Source organism: Desarmillaria tabescens (genome assembly GCF_030435595.1).
Source record: "Desarmillaria tabescens strain CCBAS 213 chromosome Unknown EV420scaffold_12, whole genome shotgun sequence".
Lineage (NCBI taxonomy): Eukaryota > Fungi > Basidiomycota > Agaricomycetes > Agaricales > Physalacriaceae > Desarmillaria > Desarmillaria tabescens.
In genome coordinates this window covers 899,916-923,769 of record NW_026848311.1, presented here as the reverse complement: position 1 = coordinate 923,769, position 23,854 = coordinate 899,916, and the positions used below count along the sequence as shown (strand labels likewise).

At 48.4% G+C, this 23,854-nt stretch overlaps 8 protein-coding genes across 8 annotated transcripts; 2 read left to right on the top strand and 6 right to left on the bottom strand.

Annotated features, from left to right (window-relative positions):
- Nucleotides 1–66: 66 nt before the first annotated feature.
- EV420DRAFT_1671526 (uncharacterized protein) lies at nucleotides 67–1,693 on the bottom strand (the record flags this gene model as incomplete). The annotated part of the gene is made up of 10 exons (XM_060479069.1): nucleotides 67–432; nucleotides 468–571; nucleotides 621–682; nucleotides 734–749; nucleotides 808–887; nucleotides 1,064–1,155; nucleotides 1,208–1,327; nucleotides 1,378–1,418; nucleotides 1,467–1,568; nucleotides 1,624–1,693. 10 exons carry the CDS (start codon nucleotides 1,691–1,693, stop codon nucleotides 67–69), a joined length of 1,053 nt encoding a protein of 350 aa, XP_060332723.1.
- Nucleotides 1,694–3,116: 1,423 nt separating this feature from the next.
- On the bottom strand, nucleotides 3,117–4,778 carry EV420DRAFT_1641221 (uncharacterized protein; the record flags this gene model as incomplete). The annotated part of the gene is made up of 11 exons (XM_060477211.1): nucleotides 3,117–3,464; nucleotides 3,524–3,627; nucleotides 3,678–3,739; nucleotides 3,795–3,807; nucleotides 3,862–3,941; nucleotides 3,992–4,100; nucleotides 4,160–4,202; nucleotides 4,254–4,373; nucleotides 4,425–4,465; nucleotides 4,516–4,617; nucleotides 4,676–4,778. 11 exons carry the CDS (start codon nucleotides 4,776–4,778, stop codon nucleotides 3,117–3,119), a joined length of 1,125 nt encoding a protein of 374 aa, XP_060332722.1.
- Nucleotides 4,779–5,646: 868 nt separating this feature from the next.
- EV420DRAFT_1533562 (uncharacterized protein) lies at nucleotides 5,647–6,036 on the bottom strand. The gene has a single exon (XM_060472766.1). It carries the CDS (start codon nucleotides 5,958–5,960, stop codon nucleotides 5,742–5,744), a length of 219 nt encoding a protein of 72 aa, XP_060332721.1. The 5' UTR covers nucleotides 5,961–6,036; the 3' UTR covers nucleotides 5,647–5,741.
- Nucleotides 6,037–10,491: 4,455 nt separating this feature from the next.
- Nucleotides 10,492–11,674, bottom strand: EV420DRAFT_1641220 (glycoside hydrolase; the record flags this gene model as incomplete). Its single annotated transcript, XM_060477210.1, has 9 exons — nucleotides 10,492–10,590; nucleotides 10,648–10,703; nucleotides 10,759–10,776; nucleotides 10,839–11,013; nucleotides 11,065–11,172; nucleotides 11,277–11,348; nucleotides 11,405–11,434; nucleotides 11,490–11,509; nucleotides 11,557–11,674. The coding sequence occupies 9 exons, from the start codon at nucleotides 11,672–11,674 to the stop codon at nucleotides 10,492–10,494; spliced, it is 696 nt and encodes a 231-aa protein (XP_060332720.1).
- An 819-nt stretch (nucleotides 11,675–12,493) lies between these two features.
- On the top strand, nucleotides 12,494–12,939 carry EV420DRAFT_1267544 (ribosomal protein L34Ae; the record flags this gene model as incomplete). Its single annotated transcript, XM_060467394.1, has 3 exons — nucleotides 12,494–12,652; nucleotides 12,709–12,812; nucleotides 12,867–12,939. The coding sequence occupies 3 exons, from the start codon at nucleotides 12,494–12,496 to the stop codon at nucleotides 12,937–12,939; spliced, it is 336 nt and encodes a 111-aa protein (XP_060332719.1).
- Nucleotides 12,940–14,749: 1,810 nt separating this feature from the next.
- On the bottom strand, nucleotides 14,750–16,013 carry EV420DRAFT_1533504 (DUF757-domain-containing protein). Its single transcript, XM_060472765.1, has 10 exons — nucleotides 15,824–16,013; nucleotides 15,760–15,770; nucleotides 15,674–15,704; nucleotides 15,559–15,611; nucleotides 15,358–15,498; nucleotides 15,213–15,301; nucleotides 15,135–15,148; nucleotides 15,070–15,084; nucleotides 14,876–15,002; nucleotides 14,750–14,810 (listed from the first exon to the last, which is right to left on the bottom strand). Exons 1-9 carry the CDS (start codon nucleotides 15,866–15,868, stop codon nucleotides 14,889–14,891), a joined length of 513 nt encoding a protein of 170 aa, XP_060332718.1. The 5' UTR covers nucleotides 15,869–16,013; the 3' UTR covers nucleotides 14,750–14,810; nucleotides 14,876–14,888.
- EV420DRAFT_1533500 (uncharacterized protein) lies at nucleotides 16,014–17,515 on the bottom strand. Its single transcript, XM_060472764.1, has 5 exons — nucleotides 17,415–17,515; nucleotides 17,225–17,363; nucleotides 17,082–17,172; nucleotides 16,294–17,029; nucleotides 16,014–16,228 (listed from the first exon to the last, which is right to left on the bottom strand). Exons 1-5 carry the CDS (start codon nucleotides 17,435–17,437, stop codon nucleotides 16,123–16,125), a joined length of 1,095 nt encoding a protein of 364 aa, XP_060332717.1. The 5' UTR covers nucleotides 17,438–17,515; the 3' UTR covers nucleotides 16,014–16,122.
- A 121-nt stretch (nucleotides 17,516–17,636) lies between these two features.
- EV420DRAFT_1267598 (timeless protein-domain-containing protein) lies at nucleotides 17,637–21,584 on the top strand (the record flags this gene model as incomplete). The annotated part of the gene is made up of 11 exons (XM_060467397.1): nucleotides 17,637–18,461; nucleotides 18,515–18,890; nucleotides 18,952–19,181; nucleotides 19,246–19,573; nucleotides 19,626–19,711; nucleotides 19,763–19,909; nucleotides 19,970–20,119; nucleotides 20,182–20,394; nucleotides 20,450–20,594; nucleotides 20,655–20,753; nucleotides 20,812–21,584. The coding sequence occupies 11 exons, from the start codon at nucleotides 17,637–17,639 to the stop codon at nucleotides 21,582–21,584; spliced, it is 3,372 nt and encodes a 1,123-aa protein (XP_060332716.1).
- Between the last annotated feature and the right edge of the window lie 2,270 nt (nucleotides 21,585–23,854).

Genomic DNA, 23,854 nt, shown 5'->3' with positions numbered 1-23,854 from the left:
ATTCTGTTTACGATTAGTGCTTGAGAACTGGATTGCATGTAGTTGGCTGCTCGAGTCGAGATATGTCTAAGTATAATGCTTTACGACGACACCGCATACGATCTCCTCCTCTGTGCCCTTCTCAGCTCCTTCTGTCAGCTTTGTATGTCCGTACGATCTGACTCGATTCTTTCTCCATTCCTTCATAGTCGGAGCAACGTCACCAGGTTTCAGAAACTGTTTAATACCTACCCTTTGTAAGACGGGACTTTCTGCGTGCGGAACGAGTTGGACGTCATCATCCGCAAAATAGAAGTAGAATACTCCAAGGCGAGTACATTTTGCTTGATCGGCGGGTGGTCGGATGACTCGATGGCGAGTGGGAGGATAATAACCCCCACACAAAAAGTCCAGTCCATCTCCCGCGTTTATAACCTGGTGTTCTTTGATCAGCTTGGAATGAATTCCAGGATAAGTGTGAATCTCACCAGCGCGTTGTCTATATGCTTAACCCACCTCCATTTGCCATTGGGGGATAAAATTTGCAAGCCGCCGACAAGTTGAGACCAGAGGACGGTTAAACATCCGATATCTAGAGCGTCAGGTCGATTCGTTTCACGTTTCATCACAGAAAAAAATACCATGATGTCCCTTCAACCACACATGCCTTGTTTTTGCTTCTTCCTCTTCTGTGCGAGGGAAACTTGAGATTCCGTGAAAAAATGGCGTTGAGTTATATGCGCACTTGACGTACTACTTCATAAATCGAACTAATAGGATCGTATAAACCTTCAGCATTAAGGTTGCATTGAAAATGATAACCCAAACCTGCAGATTCTCCTTCAGCGTCGAATTGGTGCTGACGGACTAAGGTATGTTCCGGAAGCTCCAATCCCCGAGTCAGTAGCCTGTAAACCTAAGTATATTGTAGAGGCAGTCCAGAATTGTGAAAATCATGTACCTCAAAATAGGATGGACAACATTGTAATGGCTGTGAGGCCTGTGCCGGGAGAAATCATCCAGATATTCCGAGAAAGGGCGAAGTATCTTTGGATGTTCTTGATTGTTTAATTTATTGACTGACATCGCTAATGTCAGTCTAACGTCGAAGTCAAGGGCAAAGGTCAGCAAACTATTGTAATGCTCGATTTGGTCACGGATGTTATTGTTGATGAGCTATCAGAGAAGAATTGGCATGCATTTTCGACGCTGATGATGACGGAAAGACCCAGGTCTGCTTCGGTTTATATCCCTGATAGACCTCGGTAGACTTCCCGACGTATAATTCCTTCTCTGATTTGTCAACATCGTCAAAGGCCATCTTCGCAATGCTGAAGATTCTGGAAGTCTTCCCAGATCAAATTATAGGATGTCATCCAATAAATGTGACACTCGCACCTGCTCTGAGGTGTAGCCATGGTTCACGACGTAGAAAAACCCTGTAAGTTGTGTAAAGGAACTGAATGATGCACTCGCGCCATTCAAACCTTGCTGGTTCATAGCCTGGTACACTTGGGAGGCAAGCTCTGCTCGACCAGTTTCGGTAGACGCCTTCGAAATATCGATGATTGCAAGCTCCGCATATTCCACTAATGAGTGATAAGCTGCAGTAACTTGAACTAGGACCAGCTGATGAACACGCACATTCCTCGCGTGTAACGTTCGAAAATGCGTATAGAGGAGGCTGTGATAAAGGCCATTGAGTATTGGTCATGCCGAAAGTTTAGGTCGTATGAGATTCACTTTTCTGCATATATAAGCGCTTTGATCAAGCTTAGCACACAGAGGACAGGCCTGAGTATACCCACTTGAGAAGGTAGTCACTTGCTATTTCCACGGTAAGCTTTGGCGGCGACGCAGGGATATCTCCTCGGGTAACGTCCGTCATATTGAGCCTCAATGGAGAATCGAATAACGGCTTCCCGTCGGACAACCCCAAGGGAAAACTCGAAGGTACAGAAGAACTCATAATGCCCGCATTATCAACAGTCCATTTGACGAAGACGGAAAGGGAATACATAGATAGCCCAACACATCCAGCATTATTTTCTGCACTTGCTTAAGTATTTAGCATGAAATTCGGCATATGGGTGATGACACTCGTTTTCGCCTGGGTTGAATAAGAATAGCGCCTGAAGGTGTGTGAACAGCGGTACTTAGCCAGAAAAGCCCCGATAAAGAAGGAGCTGGGAAATGAAGCATACGATCCTCAGGAAGCAGAAGGCCTAGGTATTGAATACTGGAGAACAGTAGCTGCATGTGATACCAGCGGTTCCCGAAGCCAAGACGAAAAACACCCGTCCCTACCCGTCCGTTCGACTCGGAGGGCAGAAGCGCTGGCAGCCAGTTCTTCATCTATGAGCTGTTTGGCGCCCTGTATTGATAAAGAACCACTGAGAGGCTAAGACAAGTACACGAGTAAACACCAGTATGCAGAATGTTGACGTATGCGAGATTGACCGGCCCTTATGCGACTACGCCGGACGATCGACCTTCCGAGTCATTATGTCAAAGTCTGCTTGGTCCCTCATCATTTGCTTTGGAGTTCTTGCTTCCTTGAGCTGTTTGTGTGAGACGTTTCCCTTTCACATAATGTTCATGACTAGAGACTCCGATAAGTGGAAGCCTGGATAACTCGAATAGCATTGCATCTGCTCTGATAAACCGTATTCTTTCTAGCAGTTAGCTTGAACAAAGGATGTAATAGCCGGAAAGGTGTGAGCACCCATTCCTTTCTTTAATGTTCGGATGGACATACTCAGGTTCTCGCCACTCTGGAGGACTCGATCAGGCTAGGCCCGTAGAGCTGAAGTTTCCTGAGCATCCATGGGTGAATCCTTCCTACGTTATCCCAAAGTTACGAATTATTTCTATAGGAATATACCATCGGCCGTAGTGCTCCTTTATTCATAATTGGCTGATTCTTTGGGGTCAATGGGTGGTCGACTAGACACCATGAATTGTCGGAAGATAGCCTTCACGTCTGCCCACTGCATCCGACTCGTTTTCCGCTACTGGTTTCATCAACTACCTTCTTGGTAAAAAATTTCAACATTTGGTGTACATATCTGTAAGTAGTATTCAACGTGATCGAACAAGGAATTTAATACATGGAGTCGTTCTTTGTCGGCAAGAGGCTAATTGTAATGCTTCACAACCACACCCAATACGACCTCTTCTTCGACACCTTTCTCAGCTCCCTCCGTCAACTGTACCTGTCCATAAGACTTCACGCGGCTTGATCTCCATTCCCTCATAGTCGGTGCGACCATTCCAGGCTTCAATTGGGACTTGATACCAACCCTCCGCAAGACAGGGCTCTCAGTGTGCGGGGCGAGCTGAACATCTTCATCGGCAAAGCAGAAGTAGAATACTCCAAGACGAGCACAATTCCTCTGATCGGCAGGTGGCTGGATGACACGGTGGCGAGTCGGTGGATAATATCCTCCGCACAGGAAATCAAGACCGTCGCCCGCGTTAATGACCTGATTGACATTCTCTAATCAGCTTCGGCTGGTGTAAAACAAGCGAGAATAATACAGACCAAAGCGTTGTCCATGTGTCTGACCCACCTCCATTTGCCGTCAGGAGATAAGATTTGCAAGCCGCCGATGGGTTGAGACCAGAGCACGGTTACGCAGCCGATATCTAAGGAATTTAGTGACCCTTTCGCACCACATAACACGAGGTAAGCGCACCATGATGGCCCTTTAGCCACACACGCTCCGTTTTCTCTTCCTCTTCCTTGCTACGGGGAAAGCTTGACATGACATGAGAAAATGAACACACGAATGGGTCCGTAGCAAACGTACTACTTCATAAATCTCACTAGGGACGTATGTACGATCAGTACGTGCATGTGTGAGAAAAAAAAGCGCGCACTTGAGGACTCTCCTTCCGCATCGAATTGATGTTGTTTGATCAAGGTATCCTCCGGAAGCTCTAATCCTCGAGCAAGGAGTCTACAGGCACAATATTCAGCAACGTACTCCAGATAATGATGATGACATACTTCAAGATGGGATAGACGACGTTGAAATGGTTGTGTCGAGCAAAGTCATCGAGGTATTTCGAATACGGGCGAAGCGCCGCCGGGTGCTCTTGCTTATTCGACTTGTTGACTATCGTAGTGCTATATATCAGCGGTACGTTGATAATCAAGGGGTGGAAGACGACAAACTATTGTATTGTTCAATTTGATCGCGTACATCGTTGCGAATGACCTTTGTAACAAAAGTTAGTACTGTTGCCTGGGAAAATTAAAACCGACGGACCCAAGTCTGCTTAGGCTTGTATCCGAAATAGACATCGGGGGACTTTCCAGCATAGAGTTCCTTTTCCTTCTCGTCGACGTTGTCGAAGGCCATGTTCGCTATGCTGAAAATTCGAGCAGTCTATAACAATTTAATTTTGGCCACATTTCACGCAGATATGGATAGTTGTACCTGCTCCGGGGTGTATCCATGATTAATCGCATAGAAAAATCCTGTAAAATGTTGGAAGAAGCGACATAGGGAAATGCCTTTCACCACCGACCTTGCGTATTCATTGCCTCGCGTACTTGAGCAGTCAGTTCAGCTCGGCCGGCTTCAGTCGACGCTTTGGAAAGGTCGATTATGGCGAGATCTGCATATTCCACTGAGACAATGCAATGATCAGTAGATAGTCATAAGCGCCTAGCAAAAAGCAAACGTACAGTCTGCTGTGGTAGCGGGAGGGAATACATACTGCGGAGGTTCTGGCAAGGACGAACTGCCGTAAAGTAACGCGTAGATCTTGTTCAGGAGTGCGCTGGCCATGTGAAGAAATCTGGGACTTCGAAGAGGTCACATCGAGTATATATATGCTCCTGCCTAAAGAATCCGGGTAGATATGTCTCCATGGCATGATGCAGGAGCTCCGTCGTGGGCTTCAACCAACTTCAGAAGGAAGACCGTCACAATCGGCAGGCATTTGATCTCTATTACGAAGGTCGTTCGCAGTGAGACGATTGCTATATTGTAGTGTGAGGACAATACACTGTTTGTATAAAGTTATCATTCGTACAAGACGTAGAAATCTCACGACTTCGAGAGACTTACGAGGTAAAGACTGCAATATTTCGTCCCTTGGCTTCACGGGATGCAAGGTGAAAGTCTCGCCACTCGTAGCATGCTCGGGGACCCGTTAATTCCTAATGGATTCAGAGAATAGTTCGAAGCACGCTAACAATGACAATGGTCTTATCGTTAGTTAACGTATCAAAACTAGGCAGCAACACACTTACATGCTGGCTTCTAATTGGGGGATAAGGCAGAAGGCAGAAGGCAGAAGGCAGAGATATCGATTGGCCCTTCAAATTCACTTGAGAGTAGCGCTTATCGTCTCCCAATGTCTTCTGCTGCACCTCAGGCATTTCTCACAGCAGTTATTTAGTGAACGTCGGCCTGCTGACAGTCCAAAGATATTTCTGTGGATCAATGGAAGACGACATGGGATTTCCGTGAGTATCGGTGATAGGTGTCAATCACAAGACTATTTTTTGTTGAGGGACAGATAGACTCTTAGCATCACGGCCGGTAAGTACTTAAGATAGACTCGATGATGGCCGCTTTCGCATCGCCCATTGCGAGCAGCCGACTCCAGCGGTGACCATCAAGAATATTCTCTTTACGCAACAAGAGCACGGACCAGATCAAGCGCACGTATGCATTCCCACACGTTTTATCGCTGAGGGCTGCCTCTATCGGAACGAAGGCTTGGATGCCTATGCTTCTCGGTTACTAACAGCCTTGTAGATAAGACACGTCCAGGTATAGTGCGAAGAATGCTTCTTTCCATATCTCGTGTAAACAAACGATAAGAGATAAGTCCCAGAGACTTTTGATAAAGCGCCGGAATCTCTCTGAAGTCAGTTTACAGAAAAGCCAAGTGAAGATAAGAGAGGATAAGAACAGCAGGTAAGAAAAGCCTCGAGAAACCGCCAGTGAAGTGTTAGTCATCAAATGCACAAGAAGGATAAGTCAGAGATGGATAGACAGGCAGACCAGGAAAGTAGGATGCAGGCTTGGAATGTCATTTGGAAAAGTTGTTAGCAAGTTCGAACCGGCCCGGCATTGGAACGCGTAAGGTCACGTTTGTCACGTGACGGACCGTGACGTGACTAAACTAAGCAAATGATCGCGTGTTGTTTGGGCATGGTCATCAGGCCCTACTCATGACTTAGACTAAGACGACGGCAGTCGTGTCCTCTTCTAGCAGGCAGGCTAAGCCCTGATTACATCAGAAACTGGTAATTGTTGTTATCGATGCAGTGGAGCTTCGAACGGAATCGGCCTTTTCGCCTTGTCGAAAGAGCGGCCTCTTGTGACTTGTCTCCACAAGTACATGAGAAATAAGCAGCATCTGGATGACCCCCTCCCTCAAGTCACTATCATGTATTTACATCAAGATTCGGGTAGACTGAAGCCCAGGTACCAAACTTTCCGGGGCTTGGCCATTTGTCAAACCGACGAATAGTTAACGTTATTGGTCAGGAAGTGACCTCTGGCCGCTTCTTGGACTTCGTGTAGCTTTTGGCTATTACCCACCCTCTGGAAAGTATGCTGAATAGAGACCCTTCCATCCTTCAAGTTCATCCGAAATGAAATATCTACATATCTGCCCGTAGGCACTAGGGTCCTTCTCGTGCTCCAAAACCACGCTAATGACACGTTCGAGAAGAACAAGAACACGCTCATTTCCATGGTGCCACCGCCAGGTGTAGTTTGCGAAGCGATATTACTCCACTCGGAGTTAGCCCTTCATTCCTGCAACAATAACCTTACCCGCGTGAGGTATTGTTTCCTATGGTGCTCGCCAACTAAGCATACCGTTGAGTTGAGTCTTTCAGCACTCCAAGGCATGGTTTGGAAAAAAAATATGTATCGAAGATGGATTGAACAGTATCGCTTACAGGAAGGCACCTTCAAGATTATTCTCAGGATCCAGGTAAGTTTGATCGTTCACACCATGTAGTATGTCTCCGATTATGCGTTACATGCAGGAATCTCATCCGGTCCTAGCCGCCAATGAATTCGACAGAATACAAGGAAGATTCATTTGCTCGGTCTTGTGGCTATTGTCTAACACCCTCACACCCCTAGGTTGATCTTTGATGGAGGCTCTTGATACGGGCGGCCTCCTCTATCGGAGACGCATACACATGGCGCAAAGAAGGCCAGCGTTGGTTTGCGATTTTAGAACGGCATCCAACTCATCAGGTCTACCATCCACTGATGGTACCGTGCAGTCACTGTTGGCCTTTCTCTATCTGGTATCTATCTGATTCTTATTTATTGACAGAAGATGATCATTATATGCTCGCCACACTTTAAAGGGTTTAAATATACCGCCATCTTGTGTCTCCGTACAATTTCCCAGTCCGGAAACTGCCCTCGACTGCTAACCTCGAGGAGTAACCAGTGCCTTGTATGATGATCTTTCGAAGTAGTTAGCACAATGACGTGCATAATAACATGAACATATAATCCTTTCTTTTCTTACCCTTAAAATTTACTCTGAGAATGGTCCAGGTGCCTACAGGATTGGGGTTCTCCCGCGCCTGATATTCATTTATCCTCACGCCGTCCAAATTTTTTACCTTCTAAAATTAGCCGTCCAGGGCGCTTAATGGCATTTCACAACTTCGTGAAGCACGCCAGGAAGCATCAAAATCTGATGTCTGTTCGCCACCAGAGGGAACATTTCGAGACGCTGGGCGAGGAGTTCAAGCGTGCAGTTATACTACTTACTAGGCTACGGAGTCTTTCTTTCAGCGCATTATGAAGCGTGAGCTTAAGGTCAACATGCAGTACTTTAGATGCGGCATGAACTGCACTCCCTTCACACTCGGGAGTTCGATAGAAAGCTCTGAAAGTGTTTCCAGAGTAACAGATATCAATTTGAGCGGAAATGAATTCTCTTCAGCTGCAGGAGTACTATGCGGCGACTTGGCGGCCAGAAACGCGTCATCGGCCCGGACTGTGAGAAGTTTCTTGTTGCTGGCCGCTGTCTCCGCACGGTTCCGACCAACCTTTGTTCTGACTGCTGCGTGTTTAATTGCTACTGTATCTGGAACGACTTTGGGGTACCTTTCTTGCTGGAATACTATTCTGCTTGAACTCATGTTACCAGTCTCGTTGGAGTGGATCAAGAAACTGGGACGATTTACCAGGCTTTCCAATACGGGTTCTCGATTTGGCATTCGAATATATTCAAAGGTCCCCGTCAACCACAGATCTCTCCTGTCACTACTGCCGCAGTCGACTTTTCAGATATCGAATATGACCACAACTCGGGCCCCACATCGCTCTCATGACAAGTATTTCTGTTATGCAGATGACCTTAGATCACGGACCGTGGCTCTTCTCTGCAACATCCTTCGTAGGGATTCTCATTTCTCAAAAGAGATGGTATAATTGGCGGACTTTAGGATAACCTCGTGACGAGGGCAATGTCCTCTTGTCTACACATGACTCAGAGCGACGGACATTTAGTGCAACCCGCACCATCCCAAGTCATCTTCGACATACGTGACCAAAAACAGGTTGTTACCACGTTCTTAACGCGTTCCCATGATGTTCCCGTCTGTTAGTCCTTACCGCCCTACTACCGCCTACTCATCGATCTACCCTATATCCAGAGATTCGGTAAAATACCACGAGCATCGCTAAGATAACGACCCAAATCTGCTAATTCCTCCGACTCGGTGTCCAGCTGCTTGGGCTACGTTCGTCGGAGATGGTGAGGCCAACGCCCCCGATGCTCTCATCAACACCAACATCGGATCCGAATCACTGTAGGTCCCAATCGGCATCTCAGCTTGAAATCTCTGACTGCCAACTGTCGATCGTAGAATGGGTAGAAACCATCTTACTCCGGATTCTTCAATCGATGTATCCTAACACGCGCAAGGATGATAGCTTGCCACAAGACAAACTGAACCATGAAAAAAACAAGGGCTGACTTGTATTGTGAAATTATAGGCGACGCGACATACGCAGCAGCTTATTGAAATCCTTAACAGTTGGTCGACCCACACTCACTACGGAAAGTGACCCGAAGACGCGGTTGTCTGCTTCACCAATCGGTAAGTTCGCCTTGCAGGTGGTTCCTGTGGCTTGTTTAAGGTCCCTTCAGAAGGTGGCTTCTTCGTCGCCCCGCCGGATTATTGGCGCACACCCAATGAGAAACCTCTTTCCCGCGCAAAATCTTCCCTAGGTTGTTCTTTTAACTGGGCTAGTCCATACGCCACTGTACATTGTTCATCATCAACCCGGTAATGAAAAGGGCCAAACAGAGCAGAAGGCACGTTTGTTTACCCTCTCGACCATCTGTTGAACTCTGGCGCCGGCAACTTCGTACCGCTAAATGATGACAATGATGGCAATACTTTCATAGAAAACGGAAACTCTAAATGACGCTGACCTCGGCCTCGATCCCGTCACCGACGACGCCTGATGGACTGCGTCGGCATAACTTCCCTGCTTAAGTCTCCAGATTTCAAATGCGATCCCTCTTCTTCTTTCCTGATTTTACATCTATTGACTCGACGCGTGGTCAAGTTCTCGACGTGTTTCCCGTCGGAATTGGTAAAACAACAATGAAAGAGGACCTACTAACATGTGAACACGTATAAGACACCAGGGGCACACTTGATTCAGCTCGGGCACCTCACCGAACCCTGACAGATTGCCCCGTTCTCAAGGTGATGGTGGCGCTGTGTTTCGACACACAGCAAATCTTTTGTTTAAGGGATTTCAATTCACCTCCAACCCTCCTACTTCGGGTTAGTCAATCATCGCTCACCGCTCAATACAGTACATCTGATGCAGAATTTCGGAAAGGAAAGTAAGTCGAAGGGTAATCTGGAATGCAGAGGCGTTTGTTGACTGATGTATTGTATGATACCGGTTCTAGAGTCTAGACCTGTGATTGCATATGATGAATCATGATGCAGGACATTTGGCGCGCTCGTTCTAGCGGCTGTCGACGGGTGTTCGATATAACTTGACGCCCATCTTTCAGCGCCCCATTTTGAATTCATTTCAGAAATCTCCTGTGACCCCGCACCTGATGATTGCTGCAGACAGTCATATGCGTACTATAGACATGCACCGCTTAATGACCTGAGGCTAGAGGGTCCAATGTCAACTAACCAGGCTGCTACTTGGATCAAGTTGCTGTACCGGCTACTTACAATATATTACTAGGCTGTTACGCCGTATCACAATCGTAGATACACCGATTTTATGAACACCTCTGAATGCGTTCATGGACCCTTCTATATCTGCTTTCCATTCGCTTGCGGCCGACCGCGAGACTAATTTTGTTTTCGTCCCAGTTGCTTTGCTTAATTTTTCATTATCCACGTCCCTTGTTTCCATCATAGAGCGGCGTCACTGTGAATACCCCCGAGAGGGTTCGGAATGAATGTGGCTGCATAGCATAGTACAAATTTGTGTGAAGATCTCACAAACCCTGCCCGAACGTTCAGTTCAACCCAGGGTAAACATCTCCACCAGGTGGGACATAGGCCTCGTTCGAAGCGTCGCCTAGGTACACGTTAAAAAGGATGCCAGGGTCCGTCGCCTGATAAGTATGAATTAGCACTGCAATTCTCGAGTTTTGGGGTGACTATGTTTTTACCGTGTAGGTCCCCGGGAAGCTCAATCCGGAGGGCGCCAAAGATCCGCCACCGCTTACTGTCGACCATATGAGAACAGAAACTATTTGTATAGATGAGGTGGAAATATATACCTGTAAGCTGTATACAATCTGCGAATAAGGGAATATATTGTCAGATTGTACGATCTGGGCGGATATAGTGTACTGCTTACCTGGATAGAACTGAGCCCCTCCTAGACTAGCACCCTCATGCAAAGCGAGGTTCTCATGCCTTAACAAGTAGCTGCCGGATTTGATATTCTTAGGAATAGTCACGTCATATGTGTAGTTATTCTTGGCTAGCGTATCCGAAGCCCATTCTCCGTTCTCAAAGACGCTTTGTTGGATCTGCAAGAGGTGTTGAGACGGGCTTCTGTTGTATTGATACAATGGGTTTACCTTGAACCACGGAGACCCTGTATCGCCCTTGAATGTCGAACAATTATCTGTGTCGCATTTGGCCATGTAGTTGAGCACAGGACCATAGTGTCCAAGCGGCCAGGTGTTCTACATTACTCTCAGGACCTGGCCTCCGGTAATATTAGCGGATATATGACCCTATAGAGGGCTCAAATTCAGCAGGCAGCGAATGATGGTGCATTGCGACTTACGGGAGGTAAAGCAGAGTTTCCGATAGAACAAGTAATGTCATTCGAAGTAACGTCAGCGATGTAGCCAGAGTCCTGGATGATTAACAAATTGATATCTATTGAAAGGTGCACAAGGCTCTAGCGCTTACTAGTTTCGTCCCGCGAACGACGCGCAAAGGCTGGTCGGTATTATTTACTTAGGAGGATAAAGAAATATCATAGGGAAAGCCAGACCTGTGGCGTTGTATAGGGGTCTGGGAGGCGTTTGTGAGTGCGGCAAGAAAGATCTGTATACGCATACCTTTAGTGATGTCCCAACCAGGAATATAATCATTGCCAATCTTGAGAAGAGGAACATAACCATAGGCAGATACGCCGGTAACAGTCGCCGCTGCCAGAAGAAAAACTGATAGAATCATGACAGACTGTCGACCCTTAAGATTGAAAAGTGTGTCGAGTGTCCCCTACCATGATGATTCACTTTTATAGTTTAACGCTTTTCAAAGGCGATGGGATTGTTCGCGAGCAGTACCGGATGCTTATCCCACAAAACTAGCGCATGGCATAGACAAGATACAGCTCGTTGCTTGAATACATTGGAAGTTTGTTGTTTCAACCGCGTCGTCTGACTAGGCCAAGTACAAAGATAGCCGACTATGAACCGTTGGTAGAGGGTTTCAGGCATATGCTCGGAATTTGACATATCACAGTTTCCATGCTAGAACAAACGAGAGGCCGGTGGATCCTGCTCATAGCGAAGTAATACCTATGTTTAAGCAAGGGAACCCCGGGCCGGGCAATGAGGTCTAGACCAGTGTTTTGATTGGAAGCGGACGATAAGCCAGAGCAACCGTGAAAGCTCTAGAAATGCCAAAACCGAAGAGTTGCCGGGGAAGCTTCAAGATCAAACGATGAACTCCAAAAGGAGAGGACGAAGTTTGTCTTTGATTGGCATCAGACTGGGTTCAGTCACGTGCCCGGGAATTGCCGTAAAACTGTGCAGTTTCGTTCAGCCACCCATCTGCCCAATTCAGTCCGTCACCGGCATCGACGTCCTCAAGAACAAGGTGAGATTTTTTGCTGCTTCATTAACGAATTTATTGACTCTAATACCCTTACTATAGACATAACCTGGTCAAAGTGAGTGCAATGCTTTAGTTCTGCTACCGGGAAAAGACAAATTTTTCTCGGGCTGTTGTAGTATCAGTTCTGACGAGTACTATCTTCCAGTTTCTGCAATGGCCCAACGCGTCACTCTCCGCAAAAGACAACCCTACAACACCACCTCGAACCGCCGACGCGTTGTGAAGACCCCCGGTGGAAAGCTCGTTTACCACCACCTCAAAAAGCCTGCAACAGCGCCCAAGTGCGGTGACTGTGGTATCGCTCTCCCTGGTGTACGTTTCCTCGTCGATATGGAATTGCAAAATAATCATTCAATCATTCTTTCTAGGTTCCGGCTCTGAGGCCTCGCCAGTATGCTACGATCTCCAAGCGCCAAAAGACTGTGCGCCGGGCATACGGTGGTTCGAGATGTGGAGAATGTGTCAAGTCACGGTGCGTTGTATTAATGCTGAAACCAATTGCTTGTTCTCATCCTTCTTTCCTTAGGATTCTCCGGGCATTCTTGGTTGAGGAGGCTAAGATTGTCAAGAGGGTGATCAAGTCGCAGCAAAAGAAGTAAACGGTCCGAATATACGACCTTTCTTTTCTCTTCTGCCTCCGTTATGCCCTACTGTTACCTCTATGATTGCATGTAACATCGTCACGGCAAATACAGACCGAGAGGTCAATATGCGGTCTACTTGTCCCGTTCAGCAAGCTGCCGTCGTGGGGTTCAATGATTGCCAAGACTTGACTGGTCGTTCTCACAGCAACTCCTTCTCGCCATATGTGCTATCCTGGTAATTGTAACTGTCAAGCAAAACTTGTCTGATCAAGGCCCGATGAACACTCCGGGCCTATGCAAGCTTCGCGTGATCTGTTTTTCTCGCGAATGTCTCTTAAGGTCCCCTGGCAAGCGCCAGGTACAGTTTCTTGTTCGTCGCTAGGCTCACAAGCCAATCCCCTTGTAACGAACTTCTCACTGTCTGTCCTGGAAAATCCTTGTAGCCGACAAGTCGAAAGGAACTCCCAAATGGAAAGATGCACCTGCAATTAGGCGTCTGTCAGGAGAAGGATAACCTTCTCCGTCGGCTCTGTAAGTCGTAGTAAGTTGGACAATTGATGGATACTTTACTCCTGCCAGCTGACGAGTCTATTTACACGAATACAATGACCCTCTCCAGTGTCCGAACAAGAATTGACCCTGTAAAGGATATTCCGATTGAAAGGTACACGAAGGACCAAAATCAATACGCCCTAGAAACTCAATGTCATACAGGATTTTACGATACCATCGGAGAAGGGATCCTCGTCCTGTTACCAATGCGCCAGCCATGTCGATCTGTTTTGGCAACAGATGAATGTTCGCTGTTCGTTCTGAGCTCAGGGCGGGGAGACCGACGCTGATCACGTGATGGCGGCATACGAGGCAATCCCGACGCTGTGCCGCTAGTGAGACGATTTGGAAATGAAAATTTTATCGAGGTAAGGCGGTTGTCATCGTGCCCATCGAGATATCCTTCTCTGATGTGTTATGAGGAGATCCGAGACGGACCCTCCTCTCCTCGCGTTGCCATACGCCACTGCGACAAGCATTGGATCCTCATGAAGAAGCTGAATGGACTCCTAGTCCTCTGGCCGAGAAACGGGCCTGCAAAGAAACCGCGAGCAATGTCTTTTTGAAAACCAGTCGACAACCAATGTCTGCGAGACTCCACAAAAACAGTACCCAGGCAGTAAGTTAACTTCTTCGGACCAAAGCGAGTCCAGCGTCCCCTGAACACAGAGACGTACAAGGCGCTAACAAGCACCGAATCGAATCCGTTCTCTAGTCTCTATCCCCGGGACGCGGGATGTATCCAACCTTCTTGGGACGTTCGCTTTTGGAAATGCCCTCTTTCCAGCCTGTCAAAGAAAACTCGCACACCTGGTCCTGGTCCGACTTGGACAAATTTGTACCTTGCTTGAAACACTTCCCCTCGCTCAGGCAGACAATCGGCCCCGCGTGTATTGTTTCCTGCAGAAAAGAGGTATTGGTCCTAAGTATACAACAACTTCCACAAGAGATCCCTTCGGAGCTCGTGTGATACACGCACGGGGTATTCCATTCCATAGCTTTTGCCTCAAAGATCCTTACACATCGGATGATCCACAAAATGCCCGTCTAGACTCGGAAGACATGCTATTCGAAGATCCCGTGAATGTGAAGGACGGTACGGGTGCAGACTGGAGGAAACTGCACCCGTTCCCCCGTTAGGGAGATTCAGGATGTCGAAGGTTACGTTTTTCTTTGCTGGCAGCTAGGGCTGTTATTGAAGTTGCCATTAACGAGGCCTTCTTGGGGGATCGTCGACAGGCGATGATAGCCGGAGTTGACAATACACGGTCTTTTGGGTGGAACAGGGTAGATAGATAATATTTGTGATGTACACATTTCAACTATCCATATACCTACCATTAGATCCGTGTGAGCATTGCACATCGAACGGTAGCAAGACGAAGCAACGAGCACGCACTCAGTGTTAATGCTTATGATGACTTGGTGTTCTTCTTCTTTTCCTCCTCGGCTCTCCTCTCTTTCTCAGCCGAGACTTTGGCTACTTCGTGAGCGGCGTCGTTCAATCCAAGCCTGTTCCTGGAAATCTAGACAAAGTTGATGTAACCATGTAAAAAAATAGATTTAGAGCACGAAAAAGACAAGGAAACCTACTTCGATGGCGTAGAACTGGGGTGTTCGATCAGAAGGGTGCTATAGAGGATTGAACGGGGGCTTACTTGTATGCGGGTTACTGGAGATACATAGGGACAATAAGAAATGGATACAATGCATACAGATCTGTTGGCTCCTCTCACCGAAAATTGTGTTCTTCTCGCCATACTCTTCCCGAGCGTCCGTCCGAATGAGTGAGCCAAAATTGTAATCCTTGACCTTCTTTTCATATCTGCGACAAAACGTTATTATTGACAGTGACACGGACAGCGAGAAGCAGCTGCTCACGTTTGGATGAAGGCCCGCCAGCGTTCCTTGCCTTCTTTGCTCTTCATCCAGTCTTCGTCGAGCTTGATCAGCTTGTCGTACGGCTCCGAAGTCATCTCAGGGAAGGCCTTCAGGGTGTGTTCGAATATCTCATCGTCGAGTCTATTTTTCCGAAGGAGACGTCAAGGGGGGGGGAATGACAACGGTTGTGACAACGCGTACTTGGTGAGACGGAGCTGGCGTGGTGAGATTTTTTCGAGGAGGTTCCAGTATACCTGCGGAGAGAACGTGGCATTCGATCCGGCCAAGCGCAGGGAAGGAAAGAGCCCAAGCTTACCTGGGCCTGCTCGACGGCTTTGACAGCGAACCTGTTACCAGTGAATCTTCAGAGACTTCCTAGTGTGCTTGCCTGTCTGTGCTTACTGTTTTTCGATCTACCGCCCCCCATTGATTAATCAATAATTATATGCATATGTTTTCAGCATACCTCAATGAGATTCTGTGCATTCTGCGCGTCGAATTTCCCTGCCATTTATGCTATCACTTGAGTGCGTGGTGAGGTGGTGGTAGACGTGGTCAAACTGACGATGAATACGTGTAAGTGGGTATTACCGCCAAAAGTTCGGACAATTCACGTTGTCACACGTCCTCCATCGTGAGTGCACAGAGGTGCTAGTAAGTATATGGACAAATGAACAGCTTTATTGTTGAGTATAGATGGTCGTAGTAGTAGATTAGGGGTAGTAGCGATAGTATATAATTGTTGTATGATATGATGATATGGCGTCAGCCAACGCCAAACCGTTTTAATTTTTCAAAGTATTTTTGCACTCGACTGGCTACCTGACGCGGCGTCCGTTTGTTGTCCATCGCCTGCGATATCTTCTTCCACCTGTACCAAAAGAAGTATCAATCAGTATCGACGACAACAAGAACCCAAAAATACACAGCCAGTACCGATTTTTCTCCCCTTCTGGAATTTCGTCCAGTAGCCGCTCTAGGAGGTGCTGCTCCGACACTGACCACGCCTGGTTGTATGTCTCGGGCTTCGGTTTACCTGGACCTCGGGTTCGTTTCCCCAACGAGGATTTCGCAGGCGGGTCTGGTGCGAGATCATTCTTGGCGCTAGGCGGCTTCCGCCGGGACTTCGGCAAGGGTTCAGAAGCGAGATTGTCGCAGTCCAGATCGCCGCCACCGCCGCCGCCATCGATTTGTTTTTCTGCAGTGGGACGGCGCACCCGAGACGCCTTGCGGTTGAGCACCGATAATGGTGGTATGATTATCGTCGGTTTTGTAAGTAAAGGCGTGGTATCATCGAGTGAAATATCCACATCCATGCTTTCGTCTTCGACATCACGGCGAATGAAAACACCGGGGCCAATGGGGACACGCGATGAAGACACCGTCAACCCTGAGGAAGTCGTGATCTTATGCTGCTTCAGTTCGCGTATTTTGTCTCTCTCCAAGTCTCTCTTGATCTCGGCGTGGCTCGCGTGTACTTTGGCCGTCTCAATGACATCTGGGTTCCACGAAAGGTCGAGCTGTTGGAATATGGGGTCCAGAATGGTCTGTCGAGCCTCTTTCACATACTTCTGTAGATCAGATAGTTCAGAATGCTGCTTGGTATGGGGTATGTTCCGTTGATCATAGGTCATGCGAGCCGTGCAAGCCATGTTTTGGAAAGGCGCAGGGTCTGATGATCAGGCGTAAACATTTATACGACATTAAACCTAAAAAACACGAACCATGGTGATCGTACATCGACCAATCAATATGTAGCGGTGCTCCGGCTTGATCCTCCGCTAGGTCACTTAGTTTGAACGTCCTGTCACTCAGCTTTCCCAAGATCAGAACCGAATCCAGATGATAGCACGGGAGTACGGCCCACCTCCTCCGCTAGCTTATCCACGACAGTCGTGGGGTTTGAACATGCCTTTTTCTGTAGTTCGTGCAGTCGTTCGATACCAGAATGAGTGCGGGCAAGTAATTCTTTTTGGCTGGCAATGCAAGCGGACAGTGCCTGGAGGCTGTCACATACGGATTAGTACCCTTTCACCGCGCGCAGCAACTTGACATACGTTTGGGCACGCTTGTCTTCCATTGATAGCGAGTCATTGGGTGAGAAAACAGCGCCAAGGATGTGGAAGGATGGCTGGCAGAGGGGAAGAGTGAAAAGTCAGAAGGAGGTGCGGCAAAATTCGAAGAGGGAAATTTGCCGGGGGAACAGAACAACATGCGCAAACATGTGCCACGGACGCGTCAACTGCACCACCACGGCCCTGGACAACCGCGACGCGTAAATGGATGACGACGATGACAGAAGCGCTCTCGAACAGGATGTCGAAGACGAGGAGCCACTCACGAGGCGCGATATCCTCGGGCCAGTCGTCAAACGAGTCGTTGATGCGCTCGGTGGGTATGAAGGCGATGTGTACAGGCTCGGTGACGAGGCCTATGGGTGTCTTAAGGACCTCAAGAGGCTCTGGCGGAAGGACGACACTGATGATGAACGCACTGTTGCCCGCCTTTTCTGGGAATCGCGCGTCCTGATGAACGACATCATCCCGATACTCCTCGAAACGGCAGGCAAAGGCTTAGTCGAGGACAAGCGAGCAATAGCCTGCGCTGACCTCCTAACGGCGATGACCTGGCCCATCGATATGGCTGAAGAGCTCAAGGAGTTGGACGACGAGCTCGATAAGGGCACCGACTATACCCAACTCCTTCAGAGCCATTTACACTACAAAGCGGCGCTCCTCAAGCCCGGCGTGATACAGGCGCTCTTTGGCATCTTGCTTCCACCGCTCGCCAAGCACCACAAGGAGCGTACGCCACGTGATGGACAAATCGTGCATGTCGTACTCTATCTCTTCCGGAACCTAGCCTTCATCAAGGACCTCCCCATTAACATGCACCTCAGCTCGGACCAGGCCGAGTTCTCCGCTCTACAGACTAAGCTTGTCCGTGTCATGTCGGAAACGCACACATTCGAGCTCCTCTTCACCATCGCTTCCAATACAGGCAACGACCCTCTCTTCAATACCTGGAACACTCTTGTCCTCGAGATCATCTATCTCCTACTTCGAGGTACCAAGCCCACATCCCTCACTCTGGATCCCGCGAAGGTTTGTCTTGCTTCTCACCGACGTCGATATGATCCTCGTTAACGCCCTTCTAGCAACCCCAAGAAAACCTCCGCCGGCTCCTAGCCACTGAAGACCGCAGAAAGAAAGAGATCGCTCGCAAGGCATCATCACGCCATTCACGTTTCGGAACAACTATAGCAGTTTCCCTAAACCCCAACAAGAAACCCAAGCCGGCGGAGGACGCGGGTAACGAAGCTGACGTCGAGTCCACAAAGACCCAGCCCTTCGTCCTCCATCGCCAACAGGCCATCAAAGAATCCACGGGTACTATCTGGGACATGAAAAAAAAGCCAACCAAGAAGCGAGACAAGGTCGTCGACGAACTCAGTCGAGCGGACAATCTGTCGTCAGAAGCAAAGACAACACTGCGGCAATTCGCCGTTAATCTCTTGGACGGCTGTTTTAACTGTGGGTGCAATTCCCGATTTTCACATAATGCACTCAAAAATTTCCTTGTTCGCGTTGTTAGCGTTCTTGTCTGCGTTGATCAAGGATATTCGGTCTGAACGGGCCAAGATCACGGACAAGGACAATCTTCGTTTACTCTACGTTACGAAATGGTTCCTCGAGTTCTTCTTGGCCATGCGAGCGAAAGAGAAGGACAAGGGGGGATGGGGTTTCGATCTTGTTGCGGAGGTTACGGAACGAACCTGGATCGTCTGGGTGTTGAAACGGATGAGAGAGGCCAACGAGGAAAAAGTCCGTTCGGTCTCGTCTCGTTCTTGTCGCTAGGTTCTTGCGTTGATTCGATTTCCCACTCTAGCCGAAACTGTGGACGGAGTTGCAAGCCGGAATCGAATGCCTTACGCAGTTGCTGCTGTTGATCGATAATATGGCGTCGTCCGATATCACGGACCCAGTATTGAACGAGGCAGCCGATATACTGCAGCAGCAGTTGATCTACAACGGAGAAGTGTTGGACATTGCGTTTGAGAGTCTTAGAACGTACAAGGAGGGCACCCAGTCCTTGGCGTATCTCGATTCAAGTGTGTATCTTGGATATTCGCTCCTGAGAATGCTTGAACGCTGGGGGAAGAAAAAGTCCGGGGAAATGTATGTTCGTAAGAAGAAAACGAAGGGTAAGAGCAAAGGTCTGTTGCTTTTGCTTTCATAATTAACTCTCCGATTAATGTCACACCTTAGGGGAAGTCCCAGATGCCGAGGTCGAAGAAGTCGAAGAGGAGAAAGTAATCCATGAAACTATGTTCACCTTCGAAGCATTTGAGATGGTGAGATGACGATTAGACCCCCTCGATCTAATAGTTAACTCACCCCTTCAGAAATTCGCCCAAACAGATATTAACCATACGCTTCTGACGTATCTAGCGCGATACAAAGACTTTAGCTCGTCAGAGCATATGAAGCGGGTCGTCAACCTTCTACACCGCCAAGCCGTTAGGGCCAAGGCAGAAGGCCTATTCTTCAAGGTTTGGACTCACTTTCTTTGACATTCATCCCCGAGAGTCCTGGACCATTTTCCTGCGCAGGTATCGACACTGGATCTCTTCAAAACAATTCTAGCCGATCAACGGTCCTTTCCGCGAGAGCAGCCCTATAGAGATTTAATTAATCTCATAAACTTCATTCTGCGACGTTTCTTCAAGGCCCTCGAGGGTTACCCTTTTTTGGCAATCGAGGTACGCGTGGATTTCATTACAGAGATTTGACAGAGCATGCACCTAATAGCACCCGTGAATAGGCTTTCTTTCCCAAGAACCGCGGTCATTGGAAGGTGTTTTCGAGTTATGAGCCAGAGAGTTCGACTACCAAAGAGCGCACGCAAGATGAGGATGCAAAGATCCCAGCCGATGTGCATGTTAAGAAAGGACACTCGTGGAGTGAAGAGGTTGGCATCGTTGTGGCTGTGCTAGTTGATGCCGGCCAAGAAGAATTAGTGGACTGGACGAAAGAGGTGTGCGCGCTCGTATCCTTCGCCTACATGGGGTTAACATTCCCGGCATTCCCAGATTCTCACGACAGTTATTGCCCAACGCGAAAAAATCATTGAGGAGACTGATGCCCAAGAAAACGATGCGGACTATGAGGATCAAGGGCCTGCCGTAAACCTCGACACTCCATCATCAGAGGCGCTTGCCAAAATGCAAGACTATCGTGAGTATCGATAATTCATGCTTCCTGTCAACGGTTTTTGACAGTGAATCTCATCCCTAGGGATACCATGTACTAAGGATGAACATGCGAACGCAGTCACGAAGAATCCTCAACTCAAGCTTCTCTTCCGATTGTGCAAGTTTTACATTGAGAACGAAGGTATGACAGATTTATTTTTGTTGGATACCCCTGATATACAGCGCTCCCCACGATGTAGATGCGGACGAACTAGAGTGGTATATTCCGGCGGCCATAAGTCCCGTTGAGCTGCGACGAACTCTGACGGTCATCAATCAATTCTTGGACTCTCCGATTGATTTGAACGACAAAAAGGCTAGCCAGCTTCTGGCGAAGACGCGCCGGAGGAGGCGGAGGACCCGTGTGCAAGAATCTGACCAGGAAGATGAGGAAGCAAGTGACGATGAGGAGCCTCAGCGGCGAAAGAAGGCAGAGAGGAAAAAGGAGGAAGAGCAGTACAAATCGGCACAGTTCATTGAGGACAGTGACGAGGAGTACGGCGATATGGAAGCGTTCTTGGCTCAGGAGAAAGCTCGACGGGAGAAAGCTGCGGGTAAATCCGTTGCGTTGGGAGAGGGGAGAAGTACCACGATGAAATCGCATGGCACGAAGAAACGTCGAAAGAAAGCGGGGGATAAGGGTGACAAAAAAAGACGGAAAGGAGAGACAGACGATATGGCTGTGGTCGTGTTGTCTGATGAAGTGAAGTCGGACCTGGATACTGACAGTGAGGTGGAGGAAGGGGGGCATTCAACAGGCGTTGATGAGAGACCTCAGCCTCCACCTCCACTACCGAAGCCAAAACCCATCTACAAACCCAGGACCTCGGATATCACGCCGCCATCTTCGGCACTACAGGAGAAGAGAGATCATCAGACTATCCCTAAGCGACCGGAGCCTGAGCCCGAGAGCCCGTCGTCGCTGCCTGTGAGGAGGAAAGGTCGTTTAATTGTCTCTGATGAGGACGAGTAATTATTGTGGCTCTCTTCTGTATTCTGTGTACTTACTGTTTCGTCTTAAGTTAATTTTATGTCTTTCTTTCGGGTAGAAGCAGCTGGAGTGGGAAGGAACCTCGTGTGTATGATGGAGGCCACGGTTCCTTTCGGAAGGACGGGAGATATGCTGAGGAACACATTCAGAAGCCCAATAACCCCTCGACGAAACGGCCGCCTTGTGTCATGTTGAATGGTAGACACGCCTATCGCCCAAGACTGAGACGTGTAGCTAGCGTTTATCCTTGCCGCATAATTGGAACCTGTCCTTGTATTGACCGGAGTGTGTAGCAAACTCCGGACCCACCACAGGTTTTTTCCCGAATCATTACTGCGGGCTTGGCCTTATTCCTTCTGTCTTGTTTAGTCTCCCCCCGCACGGTGACCGTCGAACTGCACCAAGGGTCTGTTTTGCTGCATCCGAATTTAGGGTCCCTCCTGCCAAACTCTAGATCGTTGACGCCACTTTCCATGACCGAGAGCACCCGTGGCCCCGCACTTAATGGAGGAGGGAGCGACCGAGTTATTTGTGAATCTCCTCGCTGTTTACCCATGAACAGGTTTTTTTTTGCGATCGGACAGAGAGCGTGGGGGGGACGCGACGAACGGGGAGCCGTCATGATAAATCCGTTTATTAGAACTGACGCCTCTTTCGAAAATAGAGATGTTCTTGCAGTGAATCATTTTATGGTTTGACCGACACGACTTCTCGTTAATCGTCGGAAGCGCAGACCCTCCAGATATATGTGGCCATGGGTCGTTGTCCGGTAAATACTTTCCCCCTTTCGCAAGTGGACTGCCAGCTACCTTTCAGTGCTCTCGCCAGAGAAGATTTTCGCCCCACCCTGCAACGATGACGTTCTGCACGATCGTTTACAGTCTAGGACCCTGGCTGGACTCGACCGTCGGTTCTACTCAACACCAACGAATTCATAATAGCTGGATGCATTAAAGCACTGAATGGCCTTCATTGCCAACCGTAATCGATCTAGCCATGCGCCTACCATATCAGTGATTGCCCCAGAACTTGTCCGATCACCACTCTGATTTCAGAACAAATAAATATGATGACGCTCATTCGGTGTTTCATGGGAGGATGAATTTATTCGACAACAATTGCATCCTCGTTTCGAAGGTCATGCCCCCCCGCCGCCACCGCAAAAAACTCGCCCTTTCCATACATCCACTCTGGGAGCTAGGCTTCAGGTTCAATTTACTTTGGCTTAAAGCGTACCCCTGAGATTGGCGCGCGGGTTACTTCTGGTGCCCTTAGTTTCCAAGCTCCGGCATGGCCTATTTTTCTCGGTGATGGCCGTCCTGTGCACTTTGTGGTGCGTTTTTTCCGAATACATTGGAGGGAAAGGATATTAATAGCATACGAGAACGCTTGGCATATCAAGCCTGCTAGGCATTGCGGCTTTCAGAACGAGTGAGGATGTCAGTCAGCAGAGGGACAATTATAGTTACGACTCAGACACCTACCACATTCAATGCAAGCTCTTCCTAGAAGGAGGAAGTATATGCAGTGGCTTGTGCTATTTGTACCTCAGGCCTATCATTGTAGTTTTCTACACGCTTAGCCTGCCGCCTGTCCTCCTGAATGAATGTCAACCATCATCTGCCGTGCCTATGATAGTGTTCTCCCGCAATCGTGGCCCGTTCTTATACCTACTGCATATTAGTGCTGATCTGACCAAGGCGGGTTCCCAGTACTGCGCTCTGATGGAACGCTTCATTGATGGATTGAAGAGAAAACGATTGGTGCTGAGTTGAACCTCCCCCCCACTTTGTATCCATCCAGTTCCATTTGGAGAATAGCAACACGCCGCTTTGTTTTGTGCGGTCGATCCTACATATTCGGTAAAGGCTGGAGTACGCTGTGGCTCGCTTAAATCGACACTATATCGGCGTTCATACAAGCCGTCGCGTGCAAAAAAAAAAAAACAGGATACATTCAAGTCTTTGTCGGTACTGACATTATTGCACGGTCACGACGGTCTTCTGACGTGCGGGGCTTCGAATATACTGATAAATATATCTCAGGCTCGTGAGTCGCTGATGGCTAACAGGACCCATATATCCGCCGCATTGCAGATAGATGGAGTCGGAGAAGACCGGTGACATGTCCAGAAATTCAGAGTCAAAGTTTGTAGTACAGTCGGGAGGGGAAACGCTGACTTTGTTACCGTGCAGTTCGGACATTGGTCAGCGACATCGCCGAGGCGGGGGGGTGAGACAAAAACATGGCTT